The sequence below is a fragment of the Siphateles boraxobius genome, unplaced genomic scaffold (assembly GCF_051911475.1).
Source record: "Siphateles boraxobius isolate OS27281-9 unplaced genomic scaffold, OSU_SipBor_1 48, whole genome shotgun sequence".
Taxonomy (NCBI): domain Eukaryota; kingdom Metazoa; phylum Chordata; class Actinopteri; order Cypriniformes; family Leuciscidae; genus Siphateles; species Siphateles boraxobius.
Genome location: NW_027509119.1, coordinates 11,291,997 through 11,309,547, shown reverse-complemented (window position 1 = coordinate 11,309,547; position 17,551 = coordinate 11,291,997). Strand labels below are relative to the sequence as shown.

At 41.7% G+C, this 17,551-nt stretch overlaps 1 protein-coding gene across 1 annotated transcript in view; it reads left to right on the top strand.

Moving 5' to 3' along the window:
- The first annotated feature begins 1,710 nt into the window (after positions 1-1,710).
- LOC143710840 (mucin-2) overlaps positions 1,711-17,551 on the top strand; it is a 39,304-nt gene continuing 23,463 nt past the window's right edge. The window contains exons 1-4 of the mRNA XM_077202085.1: positions 1,711-1,777; positions 8,122-8,365; positions 8,446-8,560; positions 8,631-8,721. Of these exons, the coding sequence (XP_077058200.1) occupies positions 1,711-1,777; positions 8,122-8,365; positions 8,446-8,560; positions 8,631-8,721 (517 nt within the window). The remainder of the gene's footprint in view (positions 1,778-8,121; positions 8,366-8,445; positions 8,561-8,630; positions 8,722-17,551) is intronic.

Sequence of the window (17,551 nt, the reverse complement as noted above, 5' to 3'; positions counted from 1 at the left end):
TTCTGTAAAAAAAAACATTTTACCCACAGCTTGAAGAAGGACTAACGTTAATTAAAAACAGAATACACAGCTGACAAAACCAACACCTTCCCACGGTAATATCCATATCTTTTATCTTGCGTGTCATTATTAATGTGACAGAATGTCTAAAATTGAGACAGAACCACACAATGTGGACCAATTTTATGTGCTGATCATTGGAAAGTGCAACACATGGACAACAGAATAGCCATTGTGACTCTATTTAGAATTGCAGATCCGTTTATAGACAAATCAGTTTATTCAAACTATGTATAACATATAAATGCTTGTGAGCTATGATTATTTTGCAGGTTTGTTTTATTTTCAAACTTTCATTATAGCCATATTATGGCAGGCAGCTTTGATTTTGTGGATCATAGTCACTCTCAAATTTATGTGCTTAAATTTCAATCTGCTCATAATACCAATCTATTTTGTTTCTTCTAATCGCTTAATAATATATCAGTCAAGTCACATGTATTAATTTCACACTTCCTTCATGCATTGTGAATAAATTAATATAGAATTTAAATTTTTGGCCAAACTATTGGTAAATGTAAATTTTAGTAATTTACAAACTTCTAATGCTATTCTCATCGATCTAAATGGGTTCTATCCTTTTTTATTAATATAATGCAGAGATTTGCAAGAATGTCACCTAAAAATGAGGTAAACGTGTCAAGTTAACACATAAACATTTTAAAGGAGTTTAAACATCAAGAACACCTGAATTCTTTCAAGAGTCAAAACTTTCAAGTTTCAAATTCTACAACTTTTACCTTCCATTAACATAAAAGTCATAATTTTGGTTATATCACATTGTACTTCAACTACAAAAAAAAATTTTTTTTCATAGTTGTAAATATATTGTTATTTGGGTATGTTTTAGAAGAAAATACTATTTCAGTTTTTCTTCTACAAAATTTTACATTTAATTAAATACACTTTTTTTCAGCGTACACTTTTGATATCTGCTAATTCCCCTCAAGAGATTAATAAAATACTTTTCTACCATTGTATACTAATTGTGACCCTGGACAACAAAACCAGTCACATGGATACATTTTTTGAAACTGAGATTTATAGACCAACGGAAAACTTATCTATTCTGCTTTCAGATGACGCATTGTTTGTTAGGATAGGGGAATATTTGGCCGAGATACAATTATTTAAAAAATCTGAACTATAAGGTTGCAAAAAAATCAAAACATTGAGAAAATCGCCTTTAAAGTTTATGTTTGAACTTAACTTAACTTGAACTTTGCGTTGTGCTGCATTCACTCACAAAAATAATTGTATATATTTAGGGCAGGAAATTTACTAAATATCTTCATGGAACATGATCTTTATTAATATCCAAATTATTTTTGGCATAAAAGAAAAATTTATAATTTTGACCCATACAATATTGTTGGCTATTGCCACTCATATACTGTACCCGTGTGACTTGTGACTAGTTTTGTGATCCAGGGTCAATTTTTTATATAAACAACATAACAAATCTACTTTGTTTGAAACGGTTTGATTTCACTTTTTTAAATGCAACAAAGCAAAAGAAATTGTAATGTTTTCTTTAAAATATTATATTATACATTTCTTACATTCCTTTATTCTGATGATTATTGACATTTTGACACATAACCATGTTCATCCCCTCCTAGACCTTTACAAAAAAGTGGGTGGTATAAAATGGAAAACACAAAGCAGTTTCTCAAACATTCTCAAACACCTGTGGAGGGATCCACAGATCCAGAGGGTAAGCATGGAGAGATGTACCAGAAAAGTGATATGGATGCTTCAATGGATAGTACTGTATTTTGGACTAAGTGCCTCACGGACAGGTAAATTTTTTTTAAATAAATATTACATGTTAAGTGAAGTAAATTAAAGTAAAGATTCTCTTATGTGACCTTGATTGCTTAATCAGTGAGACCTTTTTAAATTCCCTGCCCTGCTTTTCCAGTTTTTTCTATTGTCTTCTTCTATTGTGACATCATAAGCCAGAGATACAATCCATATTTAAGCAATCCTTAAGAAAGGCATTAGTATTTCTATGAAATAGTTAGAAGGCATTGTGGTACATAATCTTAGTTTGACATTGATCAATGATGTCAGAGTAACATAATTCATCAAATGACCACAATATATGATCTCAAATTAAAAAAGGTTATTAATTATATTTTTATTCATTAATTATTTACTCATTAATTAAAAAAGGTTATTAATTATATTATTATTCACTAATTATTTACTCGTGGATCATTAATTATTTTTTATTTATTTATAGATTAAGGTGTTTAAAAATAAAATACAAATGCATTTCATATTTACTGGTAGGAATTTCTACACTTTGGAGTATGTTTTACTAAAAAAAGTTTTTTTCAGTTTTTCTAATTCGAAATTTCACATTTAATTCAATGTGTTGCTAAATTCTTGGTAATTATTTGTGAAATTTGGTAGCAATTTCTGAGTTATATAATAGCGGTGGGAAAAAAAATCGATTCACATATGAATCAAATTAAATTGAAAATTCAAAACGTCTGTTAAAGTTCACCCAAAAATTTCAATTCTATCATTGATTACTCACCATCATGTCAATTCAAAACCCTTTTGTTAAAAAAAAAGGCTTTTGTTCATCTTCGGAACATAAATGAAGATCTTTTTGATGAAATCTGATATGTCCCTCCATTGACAGCTACGCAATTACCACTTTGATGGTTTAAAAAGGTGGTTTAGTCCAAATTTTCTGAAGAGACACGATTGAATTTAGGCTTTTATTATCATAAATTCAAATTCAAAAACATTCATCAACTCACACATCAGTTGTGGTAAACGGAAGCCCAAGGATGTTTGCTTGACGTGTGAGAACCAATGATGTTCCTTCTTGTGTTACGCAGCATGTTTGAGCTTCCACAAGAACCAATGAGGTTCATTCTTGTGTGTTCATTCTCATGTTTGAGCTTCCGCAAGTACCAATGAGGTTCATTCTCATGTTACGCAGCATGTTTGAGCTTCTGCAAGAGGTTTGTTATCGTGTGTCAAACAGGTTCGGTTGAGCTTCTGAGCTTGATGGCTGATCAATGTTTAGATGTAAATAAAAGCCTACATTAAATTTGTTCAACATATAAAACGATTGAATCTCTTAGGAAAATTTGGACTAAACCGCTCAATTCATATGGATTACTTTTACGATCTCTTTATGAACTTTTTGATGTGTCAAAATGGAGTGACAGTATGCTCTCAGATTTCATCAAATATTTTTATTTGTGTTCCAATGATGAGCGGAAGTCTTACGGGTTTGGAATTGTGTTGTCAAAAGTACCGAATTCGGTACCAAGTCGGTACTGAAATTTAAAAAAATGTGACGATACTAGCATTTCACTAGCATTTGACGATGTTGAATGGATTCTTAAACACCTCTGATTTGCCATGGGGTTCACATGCTCAATATATATGTCTCTGATTGGCCGTTGTGTTCACATGCTCAATATTTGTCTGTAATTGGCAACAATCAAAAACATGTTGTCTTCACCGAGCGCTTACACAGCTACACGCGGGAGCGTTTGAAAGCAGTCATCTATCAGCGGATCCGTCTATCAGTAGATATATTATGGATCCGTTGATAGACACCTGCTTTCAAGCGCTCCTGTGTGTATCTGTGTAAGCGCTCGGTGAAGACATGTTTTTGAAGGGTTGATTATTGATTGTAGCCAATCACAGACATATATTTTGAGGACGTTAACACATTGGATAATCACAGACGTTATGTGTTTTAACATTATGCCAAAAGTTATAAGCTATAATGAAGCCGAAATTACTTTAATGATGAGTAATTTATATTTCATCTCTTCTTAAACAGACATCGACTTAATCACGTACTTGTTGCATGTTAATTTTTTTTCCCTTTTTTTGAAAACAGAGAAAAAAATGTTTGTAACCGCTCGAACAGCTGTTTATTTTTTTCCTTTGATTTGTCTCCTATTAATGATATCATGTCTGCTCATGCTAGTACTACTCCCTGTATATGTCATCTTCTATGTAAGTTTTACTTTTCAAAGTGTACACTTGCAGGACATATAATGTTCATTTATATGTTCAGTGTCAAATTGGTGTAACAACCCCACCCAGTGGGGTTATATATATATATATTATAAGATATAATATATGTATGTTATAAGACATAATATATATATATATATATATATATATATTTAAATATATATATATATATATTTATTTATTTAAAGAGGTTTACTTTCAAAAACGAAGTAAAATCATTCACTGTCTTACCATGACACCTCTGGCCACTGGGTGGGCTTGCTACACCAATTTGACGCTGGGAGAATGAAGGGACATGTTTTTAAATTGACCAAATTAAGTTTGTTGACGCATCTTTCACGCTCTATGGCAGACAGGGTGGAGATATAATTACTTGACATGTTTAATCTTAGTGATTTCTTAAGTTATTCACACCTGTCGGCTGTGTACGGACGTTGTTTTTTGATGCTATTTTGTATTGAAGTCTATGGGAAGTCTAGTTCCCTCTCAGTCGATTACGTCTAATGTAGTCAGATCGCATCAGAGAGCCAATGTTCTTTGAGTACTATTGAACGAGCCAATGGAATTGGCGTGCGTTATTCGCATCACTTTTTCAAGATGTCATTCCACCTGTGCGTTTCTGGATGCGGTCGTTCCCTTTTCCTCTCTGAGGGTCACAATTGTTGCTCCACGTGTTTGAGCTCATGTTCTCATTGCTGGAATATATCTGTCGCGGTGAGATCGAGACTCTCCTTTGTCCGCAAAGTGCGAGTCCCCATTACCATGCCCCATCCCCGGGTGCCGTGTGGGATGGGTGATCGGAGAATAGTGATGGATGTCTCGCTCGGTAACCATTCCCTGTGGGCTCCTCACTCCTCCATCACACCGCAGCCGTTGGAATTCCTGTTAAGCATGCTGGTCCCTCTGTAATGGACCGATCAGCTGTTTCAATGGGGGTTCCCCCAGAGGATAAGATGTCGATAGCAGCATCGGAGGGTGAGCTGGCCTCTGTAAATGACGACTCTGCTGTGTTATCTCCCTCTGGGAGTGTAACATTGCCCGAGCCAGATCCAGAAATGTCAGCTATGCTGAAACGGGCCTGCCGAGGCTGCCGGGCTCGAGTGGAACCTCCACCGTATCCCGTTCAGTCTCGGTTGGAGGTTTGGTATCTCGGGGCGGGCCGCGCTGGTTCTCAGCCGTCTCCACCTCTTGCGTGCCATGGCGTTGCTACAGGTCTGTCAGGCCAGGGCACCCATGGACATGCACTCATAGATGAGCACCGCACTGCATCCGACCTCGCCCTCCGGGGTCGAGTGTCACGGCGTGCGCGATCGGTCTGGCGACGTCCACCTTAGTGGTCCAGCCCAGGGATGGCTGAGGATGCTCTTGGAGTTGGTCACTCCCTCCCCCGAGTGAGGGCCGGGTGGAGTCTTTGTTTGTGTGTGTGTCTGTTCCGCCGTTGGCTCCCCCCAAAAAAAGCGGAGCAAGCTGTACCCACACTTCAAATAATGAGCAAAATCATCTGTTTCTGGGGCCCAAGAGGGCCAGTCTGGCGTGTGTGACCCTGAATAGCCTTACAACCCTCAGCCCCCCCTTGGTCGCCAGCAGGCAGCTTGGTGCATTCGAGGACCCGGTCATCCACCTTTTTATGCGCCCCCGTGCTGCTAGTGGAGACAGATAAGTGTTGCACAGCACACTAACACCACACTCTCCACTTTGCTGCCCCACCTCAGGCTCGGCTATCCCGCTCAAGTCAGTGATAATAGGTGTTGAGCAGACGTGCTCCTGAAAATCCAGTGATATTCATCACACCTAGTTTTGAGCAGACTTGTGCGCGATTATCTTATCCTGCTGGTGAAGGATTTGAATAAGCCGCTCCTCCAGCCGGTATGAAGGCCAGTTGCAAACTTGTTCTTCATGCTACTAGGTGGTGGGTCGTGACCATCTTGGCCCAAGATTGGTCTGCAGCTCTGACCTGAATGACATGTTCTTCAGATCTCTACCTTCTCCGCCGCAGGCCATCCTGTGTGTTGTGTGTGAGGGTTGAAGTATCAGTACAGAGTCCTTCCCTTCGAGTGCTCCAGAGCCCGTTGGGTCTTCAGGTCAACTGGGAGAGAGTAATCTCGCCCACGGCTTGAGTATCTCCTTTTCAGTTTTGGAGGTGGACTCGGTCCAACACGTCTCTCCAATGAGAGTGTGTTCAGCTGGTGCATATAGAAGTGAGAAAGGGTCCCACTGAAAGAACTTTCAGAGGCTCCTGAGGCATATGGTAGATGCAGCCACTTGGCTTCCTCCATATGAAAAACACTTCAGCACTAGCTTCACGATCGAGTCCCGAGGTGACCGTGGCAGAGCAGCTCACCCTGTGTGACTACAGTTCACCCCGGTCTGCTACCAAACTCTCACTGACTGAGGGGCCATGTACAAAGGGCGTGCTTTAACGGGGGCCTGGGCGACCTCCGACTGCACGGGCATTTGTGCCTCGAGTTGTTAGACATGGCGACCGTTGCGTGAGCTTCCCACGCATATCAAGAATCACTAGTCACCTCCTCCTTGGAGTCAGAAGCTTCTGAGGACGCTTTGTTCCACTCTTCCCGCTCTACTTAATCGTGCACCCGACGAGCCTCACGACAGTTATAGTTATACCCAGTGACATTCCATATGTTGTGCTGCCCGGTCATCTGCCCAGTTCCCAGTTACCTCCCTTCGGGTAGGATGTGGCTTCCGCAGCGTCCCTTCCTTCCTATGTACGGGAATGCTTTCCCAGTGGTCCTGTATGAACATCAGTGACTTCCCTGGCCTAAGCCCTGTCCTTCCCCGCCCTAAAATTGCAGGGGCATCAGGAGCCTTTTGTCTAGGCACTGGAAGGTGTCAGCTTTAGTGGCATTTTCAATGGTTATCCCCATTCAGTCGACATCGACTACGTCCGACGTTATCGACTGAAAGGGAACGTCCTGGTTGCGTACTCAGGGAACGGAGTACGTTAAATAATGTATAATGTTGAATGATTAAATAAAATCCGGCACGTGTTCAACGTGAACGTGCAGGTGAATTCCTGCTGTAAAATATATCCTGTATCTGAGACTAAATCGCTAAATGTTAAGAATACAACAATGCATATTATATTTTTCTAACTCCAAACGATCAGAGGTGTCAAAAGTATTCACATTTATTACTCAAGTAGAAGTATAGATACTAGGGTTTAAAAAGACTTCTGTAGAAGTTGAAGTATCAACTCAAGCTTTTTACTCAAGTAAAAGTGTAAAAGTACTGGTTTTAAAACTACTTAAAGTATTAAAGTAAAAGTAATGCAAGGAATTTATATTTTTTCAATTTCAATTTCAGTACAATCCAAATACATTAAAGAACCATAAACTGTATGTGTACTACTGAGCATTAACATGTGTTTCATGGAGCAGAAGATATGATGACTAGTTACCTATAAGTATTGTAATGGTGCAAAAAGTCTTCAGATACAAACTTCATCTCGAAATGGTAGTTTATACTTCTCTTTAAGGGCGTAGGTTTGATTTTGACATTGGTGGGGACTGGGGACATCCCCAGAAGTGATGGAATCAGGAAATTAATAGGATAATGTATTAAGGTTTTGAGTCTATATTGACCTTAACAATACGTTAATTCATTAATTCTGTAATGTTACAGGTAAATAATAAAGACGAGGAGGCAGTTTAACAGAGACTTAACTTTACTCCGTTCATGGTGCAATGTCTTGTTCCTTGCTTTTTAAAGAAGCCAAAAAGATATAGTTCACCTAAAAATTAAAATCATTTAATCACTCTCACAGGGTTCTCAAGTTTTATCAAAAGCTTGGAGTAAGATCACATGCGGTTAGGGGAGGGGCCGTAATGGAGCCCCGCCCCCGTCCCGCCCATCCCCGCCCCCCAATTTTACCCATTGTTCATAATTAACCAGCACAAATTGAAATTACAGTTTTTCCAAAAGATTCTCAACCATAATATACATAAACATATGAACACAGGAATGGTTATTCAATGTAACTGCTAAACACATATAAAACAAATGTGTCATCTTACCTCTTAGACAAACAAGTCTGTAGCACATGGGGTAACTACCACTTCAAGAAATTTGATGGAGACATTTTCCACCTACCATCCACTTGTAATTATATCATGTGTGCAATGTGTGGGAGCACCTATGAGGATTTTAATATTCAGATGAGACGAAAAGTCGTAAATGACCAACCAACTATCACTAACATCACAATGAAGTTGAACAGCACCGTAGTGGAGCTCACCAAAAACTCTGTCAGGATAGATGGATCACTGTAAGTAAAAGTTATTAATAAGGGTGAAGGTTACAGCAACTTTTTTGAAAGGTTGTGATTCAATGTATGTTTTGTGTTAGGATGACTCTACCCTTTAGCCACTCTGGTGTTCTTATTGATAAGAGTTCCTCTTACATCAAAGTCACTGCTAAGCTTGGACTAGTTGCCAAATGGAATGAGGATGACTCTTTCACAGTGAGTAGAATATCAATATGCAAAATTCCAGATGTTTAGCAAGAAAGAAGCTGTAATTGTTTATTTTCAGGTTGAACTGGACATGATGTACCAAAATAAGACCTGCGGTTTGTGTGGAGACTTCAATGGCATCCAGAAACACAATGAGTGCATAAAATATGGTAACTAATAAATACATACATTCTTATTTAGTTATGTAAAGAGGTCGACCGATAGTGGATTTTACCGATACCGATATTTAGGTTTGACCCTAATGCCGATAAACGATAATTCAACCGATATTTTTTAAAAATGGAAACTGGATTAAAAACAAACATAACACTCACAAGTAAAACAGTGCTGAACTGAAATGTGCTATATTAAATAAATATATAAATATGAATATATTAAAATAAGAAGTTCTACAGAACGAACTCTATATAGAAAATAATTTAAACATTAAAATATTACAAGTTTCGTTAGCTATAACCTAGAAACATATGTAAATTTCATAGGTAACACTTTCCCAGTCGCATTTGTTAACAAGGATGTATTAGCTAGCTTTCATGAACTATATGCATTATGCAATATATATTTTTACTGCATGTATTAATATGAGCAATACAATTGAACCTTTATCATTCATGTTAGTTCATAGTACATTAAGGTAATAACAGATATTAACAATTATAACAATAATTAAAACTCCATTTCAAATGCATTAGTAAATGTTGAAATTAACAAACTAACAATGAATAATTCTTCTACAAATTTTATTAACCTTAGTTAATGCTAAAAATGTAATCTTATTGTAAAGTGTTACCATTTCATATAATTCCAAAGAGTCATTTTTAAAGATGGCCATTAAAATTGAACAAAGACCTATATTACATATACGTAATATAGCCTATGTATGGTCTCTCACTTTATTTGCTTCTATTTTAGAACACTTGATGATTGTCTAATCAAAATAACAAGATGTATTGTAGTGATAAAAAAAAGAACTTAAATCGAACGCGTTTCTGATTTGTTTATGTTTCTGTCGGCTAACTTACATGAACATATCAATGTTGAGAAAGCAATCACGTCACTAGTTTTAAATATGCAACTTCGTCGCCTAATGAATGCATAAAAGTGACCAGCTGGATATAAAATAATGCCAATAGATGGTAACAATTGCAACATAAAACATTTGTGTCAGGTCTGCGTGTGTTTTTGTCACATTGTTTAAACCACTTGACTGAGGAACTAGAGTCCTCTCAGCCTCGACGGCAAACATACTTCTGTTCTTTCGCTGCTGATGCAGCATCTAGTCAACAAATTAATTACAATAATGATATGGCAATATACTTTAGTGTTATGTATTCATGCCGTTTCGCTGTTGGTGTTTTAAATGCGCGTCTGAAGTGTCAGCATTCTCTGTGCTGCGTGTTCTCTCCTTGCTGCGCGCAGCCTTACGTCCTAACGTAAACAACACAGCCAGTGATAGTTTGTTATTTGTCCTCTATAGGCCGCTCTCGCTCTGTATAATGCCAGCAGTCTCTTCTTAGTGCTCTCGTACTGTGTAATGACTCCGCACACTTCTCAGCCGCTCCAGCAACGGACGCAACCCGGAAAAACTATCGGGTGTGGATTTTTACCGATAACGATAGTTACACCAATGAACTATCGGTGCCGATTAATCGGCAAAATCGATGAATCGGTCGATCTCTAGTTATATATATATATATATATATATATATATATATATATACTCAAAACTTTCAGCTGTTTGTAAAGAACAAATCAAACAAAAGTAATTGAAATAGCTCAACAAAAACTGTTTAAGTGGTTTCCTCAAATTCAAATGAAAATGCAAATGTAATGTCTTCTGCAGTCTCAAAATTATTCCTCCCCTTCATGGCAAGCATCTTTAGTACGTAGAAGACACTCTTTTGCTGTTATGACCAGCTGAAAATAAGACGTATAACTAGACACCAACTTCTGCCAGCGCTTCTGAGGAATCTTAGCCCATTCCTCATGAGCAATGGCCTCCAGTTCAGTAATATTCAAAGCCCACCAGAGATTTCTTATGGGGTTCAAGTAAGGTGATGGCGATGGCCACTGTAGAATCTTCCAGGACTTCTTCTGCAACCAAGCCTTGGTGGAATTTGAGGTATGCTTGGGATCATTGGTTCAATGACTCCCATGCTTTAGCCTCCACACTGATGGCATGATGTTTTCTCCTAGTATTTCCTGATACTTCAATGAATCCATCTTGCCTTCAACTCGCTGCAGGTTTCCAGTGCCAGAGGATGCAAAGCAGCCCCATAGCATCACCAAGCCACCGCCAAGCTTAACTGTAGATAGAGTGTTCTTTTCAACATATGCTTCATTATTCTTCCTCCAGACATACAGCTGATCCATATATGGCCGAAAATCTGCAGTTTTGTTTCATCGCTCCACGGAACAGAATCCCAAAACTTCGGTAGCATATTTATATGACTTTGAGCAAATCGGAGCCAACTTTTCTTGTACTTTTGGGTAAGCAGTGGTGTATGTCTTGGAGTTCTGGTATGGAAACTGCATGTGTTAAGTATGTGCCTTACTGTGCAAGCTAAAACCTCAGTGCCTGTTTTTATCACCAAGTCATGCTGCAGGTCTTTTGCAGTCACTCTAGGGTTTTTCTGAACCCGCCTTCTCAGAAATCAAGTTGCAGCCATTGATAGCTTCCTGTTTAGTAACTACTGTTCCTTTAACTTTGAACTCAACAAACCGTCTCGGGTTATGACTATAACCCTTGTTCCCTGAGAAGGAAACAAGACACTGCGTCGTCGAAAACGACTCTTTGGGGACGGTTCCTAAGCGTGCGCCTCTGAAGTATGAATGAAAGTATTCCAATCCTGATTGGTGTCATGACGTAACATGAGACGGCATAACCGGATGTATAAAAGTGATGCCGGCACACACACACGTTAGTCTAGTGATGAAGCAAGATGTCCTCAGGCCTCTAGGGGCATGGCAGGACAATGCAGTGTCTCGTTCCCTTCTCAGGAAACAAGGGTTATAGTCATTATCCGAGACGTTCCCTTTCGAGAGAACTCGAACTGCGTCGTCGAAAATTACTCTTTGGGGAAAGAATGCCCACTAGGCCAAGCACCGAGAAAAGGCCTGCCCTAGAGTGAAACTGATCTCAGGCACTAAGCTAGGATGAGAGCACATGGGCGCCAGGCGTACTAGGGAGGTGCAAACTGTAAAATCGGACAAAGGTGTGCGGGGTAGCCCAACCGGCTGCTTCACAGATCTCCTGGAGGGGCACTCCCTAAATGAGAGCCCTAGAGGATGCCATGCCTCTGGTTGAATGAGCCCTTACGGCCGAAGGTGAAGGCAAATTGAGCACCTTTAGGCCGAGGTGATCGCCTGAACAATCCAATTACTAATAGTCTGGATGCAGGGAGCCCCTTCTTAGGTGACTCAAAACACACCAACAGTTGGTCCAACCTCCTCCAAGAAGAGGACCTCTCAAGGTACACACATTTAAAGCTCTGACTGGAGTCTCTCTTCTTCTGCCGACAGATGAGGTGGAGGATGAAATGCCTGCAGGACCGTAGACCGCGCCATGTTGGAAGGCACCTTAGGCACATAACCAGGCCTAGGATACAAGATAGCCTTAACTCCTCCAGGGGCAAACTCCAAGCAGGCGGGTGTTACTGCCAGGGCTTGGAGATCTCCCCCCCTCTTTAAAGAGGAAATAGCCAAGAAAAAAGCCATCTTAAACGTCAGGTCCTTGAGCGACGCCGACTGAAGGGGTTCGCAGGGGGCCAGGGATAACCCTTCGAGAACCACCGCCAGGTCCCAGGCAGGAACCCTGGACCTGGTTGTCGGTCTCATCCTCCAAGTACCACGGAGAAAACGAATGACCAGCTGGTGCCTCCCAAGAGGCCCATCCCTCAGTGGTGCATGGAAAGCCGCAATGGCAGCCACGTACACTTTAAGTGTGGAAGGGGAGAGACCCGCAGAGAAACGATTTTGAAGAAACTCCCTCCTCAGAGGAATCTGCCACGGTGGACATATCAGGAGTGATATTATGTCTGAAAACCAAACTCGGGCCGGCCACATTGGGGCAACCAGAAGTAGACTGATGCCCTCCTGACGGACCCTCTCAGGACTCCCGGGAGCAGAGTGATCGGGGGAAAAGCGTACAGACGTAGCCTTGACCAGGCCTGTACCATGGCATCCAACCTTAGTGGGGCTGGATGTGTGAGGGAGAGCCAAAGTGGGCAGTGGGACGTCTCACGAGACGCAAAAAGATCCACTTCCATTGGTCCAAACCTCTCCAATATCAACTTAACCACATCTGGATGAAGTCTCCATTCCCCGGGCCTCAGCCCCTGCCTCGAAAGGATGTCTGCTCCCTGATTCTGAACCCCCGGAACGTACATTGGCCTGATAGACAGTAGTTTTACTTGGGACCATAGGATAATCTGATGCGCCAATCTGTATAGAGGGTGCGATCTGAGTCCCCCTTGTCGGTTCAGATAAGCTACCACCGATGTATTGTCCGATCGTACTAGGAAATGGTAACCCTTGATGTCTGGGAGGAAGCTCCTCAGAGCCCTGAATACAGCCAACATCTCTAGGCAATTTATATGCCAAGAAAGATGATGATCCTGCCACAGATCCCTGGCAAAACGGCCGTCCATGATCGCGCCCGAGCCAGTGAGGGAGGCATCTGTCGAAATGGACTTCCGGCGACATGACGCGGCTAACACTGGCCCTTGGGACAGTAACCAAGGTTTCTTCCATATTACTAGAGAACAAAGGCATCTGCGCATAACCCTGATCATACGGAACAGATTCCCCTTGGGGGAAAACCCCTCGGTTTTCAGCCACCACGGAAGAGGCCTCATGTGTAGAAGGCCCAAAGGTATAATGTTGGATGCCGCTGCCATGAGGCCCAGCAGTCTTTGAAATCGCTTTACAGTGATGGCCTGACCTAGCTTTATTTCTGGACACCATCGCCAGAATGGACTCGATACACGCGGGAGACATTTGTGCACGCATTGTAACTAAATTCCACACCACACCCAGAAACGTTGTGCTCTGGGATGGTTCCAACACACTCTTCTTCATGTTGAGTCTCAACCCAAAGCTCTGAATTTGGCCAAGGACGACATCTCGATGCCGAACTGCCATTTCTCGAGACTGGGCCAGAATGAGCCAGTCGTCGATATAATTCAGTATGCGGATGCCCTGAAGTCTCAATGGAGCTAGTGCTGCATCCATGCATTTGGTGAACGTGCGGGGAGAGAGTGCTAGGCCAAATGGAAGAACCCGATATTGGTAAGCTTCGCCCCCGAAAGCGAACCTCAGAAACCTCCTGTGACATGGAAGGATGGAGACATGGAAGTAGGCATCTTTTAGATCTATCGTAACAAAATAGTCATTGGATCTGATTTGATTCACGATGATGGGAATAGTGAGCATTTTGAGCCTGAACCTCCTCAGACAACGGTTCATATGTCTTAGATCTAAAATCGGCCTCAGCCCTCCATCCTTTTTTGGAACTATAAAGTAACGGCTGTAAAACCCGGACTCCCTGTCTGAAAGAGGAACATGTTCTATGGCCTCCTTTACCAGCAGAGATAACACTTCTTGTTCCATCACCTGAGCCTGCTCTGGAACCACTGCAGTCTGCACCACCCCAGAGAACTTGGGTGGGCGGTGACCGAACTTCAGTCTCTATCCCAAGTTTATTATGCGCAGGACCCATGCAGATATGTTGGGAAGATGATACCATGCCTCTACAAAATCTACTAAGGGAACCAGCCTCTCGAGGCTGGCCTCGGGTGTTTCCCGAGTACTGTTCTCGACCTCCTGAAGCGAGGGACCGGCAGGATTTAGTCGATACGGATTTTGTGACCATAATTGATACTCGTTTGTTATTTTTTGAAACTAACGGCACGGTGTGCGTTCGTTTGAAATTGAGGTGGTCCGAAGCGTCAGAGACGGCGGGAAACCAAAACCGATTTCCTGAGGGCTCTGCTGCTAGAACAACCTTGGTTGCTCTGCAGCGGGGGGGACAGCTTTCAGAGGTCCCACTACTCCAGTTAGGACCTCTTTCCCGAAGCCCTCCTAGCCTGAAGGACGTCTCTCAAGTCGCCTTTCTGGCCGGAATATTTCAGCTGAGAGCGTTTCCTCTTTTGCCAAGTTCCCGGAGGAGGGGCTCTAGAGGCAACGCTCTCTTTCTGTTCTTGGCGGTACGAGGAGCTCGATGACAGCTGGGGCTGATCTCTTTGCCCCATCCTACTCGACTTGGATTTAGAACGGCGAGGTAGGAACTGCTGGAATGCCGCAGATTGTTTCCTCGCCTCCTGGAACCTGTCGACGACAGTAGTAATTGCGTCACCGAACAGGCCAGAAGACGAGAGGGCCGCATCAAGGAGAAAGGATTTATCTTTCTCCTTGATGCCGGATAAATTCAGCCACAGATGCCTCTCCGTGGCCACCAGAGCTGCCATAGAGCGGCCGATAGCGCCGTCTCTTTAGTAGCCTGGAGAGACAGATCTTTGGCTTTACGCAGATCCGCTATATCCTGAGGTGGTGGCCCCTCCTCCTCATCCAAGTCTTTCAGGAGGTCGGCCTGGTATGCCTGCAATATAGCCATCGAGTGCAGACATGAACCAGCCCGACCTGCCGCCATATAAGCCCTGCCAACCAATGCAGAGGTATCTCTGCATGGTTTGCCGGGCAGCGCCGGGGCTTTAAGGGAAGATGCTGCTTCAGGAGAGAGGTATCCAGCGAGTGCCTCTTCCACCTTCGGCATCTTCATATATCCCATATCCCTTGCCCCAAATACATTGCTATAATCAACCACTGAAGGATTATATACACGGGACGAATGGGGTTTTTCCCACGATTTAGAAAGCTCTTTATGTAAATCGGGAAAAAAAGGTTAACCCCGGTGCTGAGGTTGTGACGTCTGCTGCAGGAAACGCTCATCTAGTTTACTTTTATTTTGCGTTTCCTGCTCATCATTTGGCCAGCTAATGTTGAGTCTGGCCACAGCACGAGTCACAACCTCTATGAGCTCCTCATACGCATGACCGTGAACCGGTGAGTTTGGTTCACGATCATCCGCCTCGATGCTGAGCACATCTGCTTCCTCGGAAGCAGAGAGCTCGAGCTTCGGGCCCTGATCACGGGCAGAAGAAGCCGCAGCGCGGGATTCTGCACCACGAACAGAACAGGAGCCTCAGGATCTTCAGATGAAGAATGAGAAAGTGCCGCAGCAGTCTCATTCTCATCTGCAAGATCCCTCTGCGAACCCCACGATCTCAATCGCCGCGCCGCCTCAACAGGCGTGGGACCGCAACCGGGGGTTGCGCGAGCCTGGCCATGTTCATCAAATTAACCCAGGCGGGAGCCCAGCACTCTCATAGGAAGTGCTTCACAGTCACCACAAGCAGCTCGCTCAAGAGCTGCCCGGTTTTTCTGCACTCCCAAACAGTTCACACACAGTTGTTCACACACCCGTGATATATCTAGGGCAGGGGTGCACACACTTTCTGAACTGTTCACTCGCTATATATATACTCTTTCCATAGACAAACAACACCAAATAGAACGTACAACAACAGAGAGCGCTTGCTGAAGAGTGTGTGTGTGCCAGCGTCACTTTTATACATCCGGTTATGCCGTCAAATGTTACATCACGACGCAACACCAATCAGGATTGGAATAGTTTCATTCATACTTCAGATGCGCACGCTTAGGGAGCGTCCCCAAAGAGTCGTTTTCGACGACCCAGTTCGAGTTCCCTCGAAAGGGAACTAGCCAGTTCAGATGTTTCATGTGTTCTAGCTCAAGCACATCTGGTGCAACTAATGAAGCCCTTGATTAGTTGCATCGGGTGTGGTTGAGAAAACACCTGTTTTGCTGATTTTTATTTGTGCTATTGTGAGTGATTTAGGGAGTTGAATAATTTTGAGACTGCAGAAGTCATTAAAAATTGCATTTTCAGATGAATTTGGGGGAAACCCAAAAAAACCTATTTGTTGTTTTTGTTCATTGCAAACAGCTGAAAGTCTGTAAATTTTACCAATAAATGGGGGTTGAATAGTTTTGATTACAACTGTGTATATATATATATATATATATATATATTTATATATTACAAAATAGTTGCATAACCTGATACTTAACAATGAGTTTTATACAAAACAACAAGCCTAAAATATGATTAATATGCATAATTATATGAATTTCAGACAGATCTGTAAATGACTATGGACACTTCGTAAAGATGGATAGTTCAACAGAGAGTTGTATGAAACAGATCAGTTCAACAAAGGCATGCAAAAAAATGGTAAGTTCGTTGTGTGTGTCATCACTATTAGAAAACGTGCAGTTTTTTGGTTTCTTTATTTTTTTGTTATTGTCTTTGTTCTTTGTGCCATTTTTCTCTTCCCCAATGGCAGCTATATTAGCCATACATAGGAAAGTAATGAAACTTGGCACACTGAAGCTTGACCCTATAGCACCAGTTTTATTCTGGTTATAATTGTCAACAATTTCAAGCAAAGCTAGATGCAAAATCTAGATATATTTTACTATATTTAAGCTTTGCCCGTTACACTGTCCACAGCATTTGAATGTGACATTAAAGTTTTTCCTACAAATCTGGTCAGTGGATCAGATAATTTCTAGACCAAGCCACACAGAACAGAATTTAGAATTTTGCTGATGTTTACAACTTATGGCATTGCTATGAACGCTTGTTTCCGCCACTGAATAAAAAATCAAAAAGGTTATTGAGACTTTTTATCTCACGATTCTGACTTTTTTTCCCTCACAATTGCTAGTTTACAACTCACAATTCTGACTTCTTTCTCAGAATTGCGTGATATAAACTCCCAATTGTCAAGTCAAGTCACCTTTATTTATATAGCACTTTTTACAATACAGATTGTGTCATAGCAGCTTTACAGTGATAACAAGAAAGTAATGCAACAAAGATTGTTTCGGCTATAC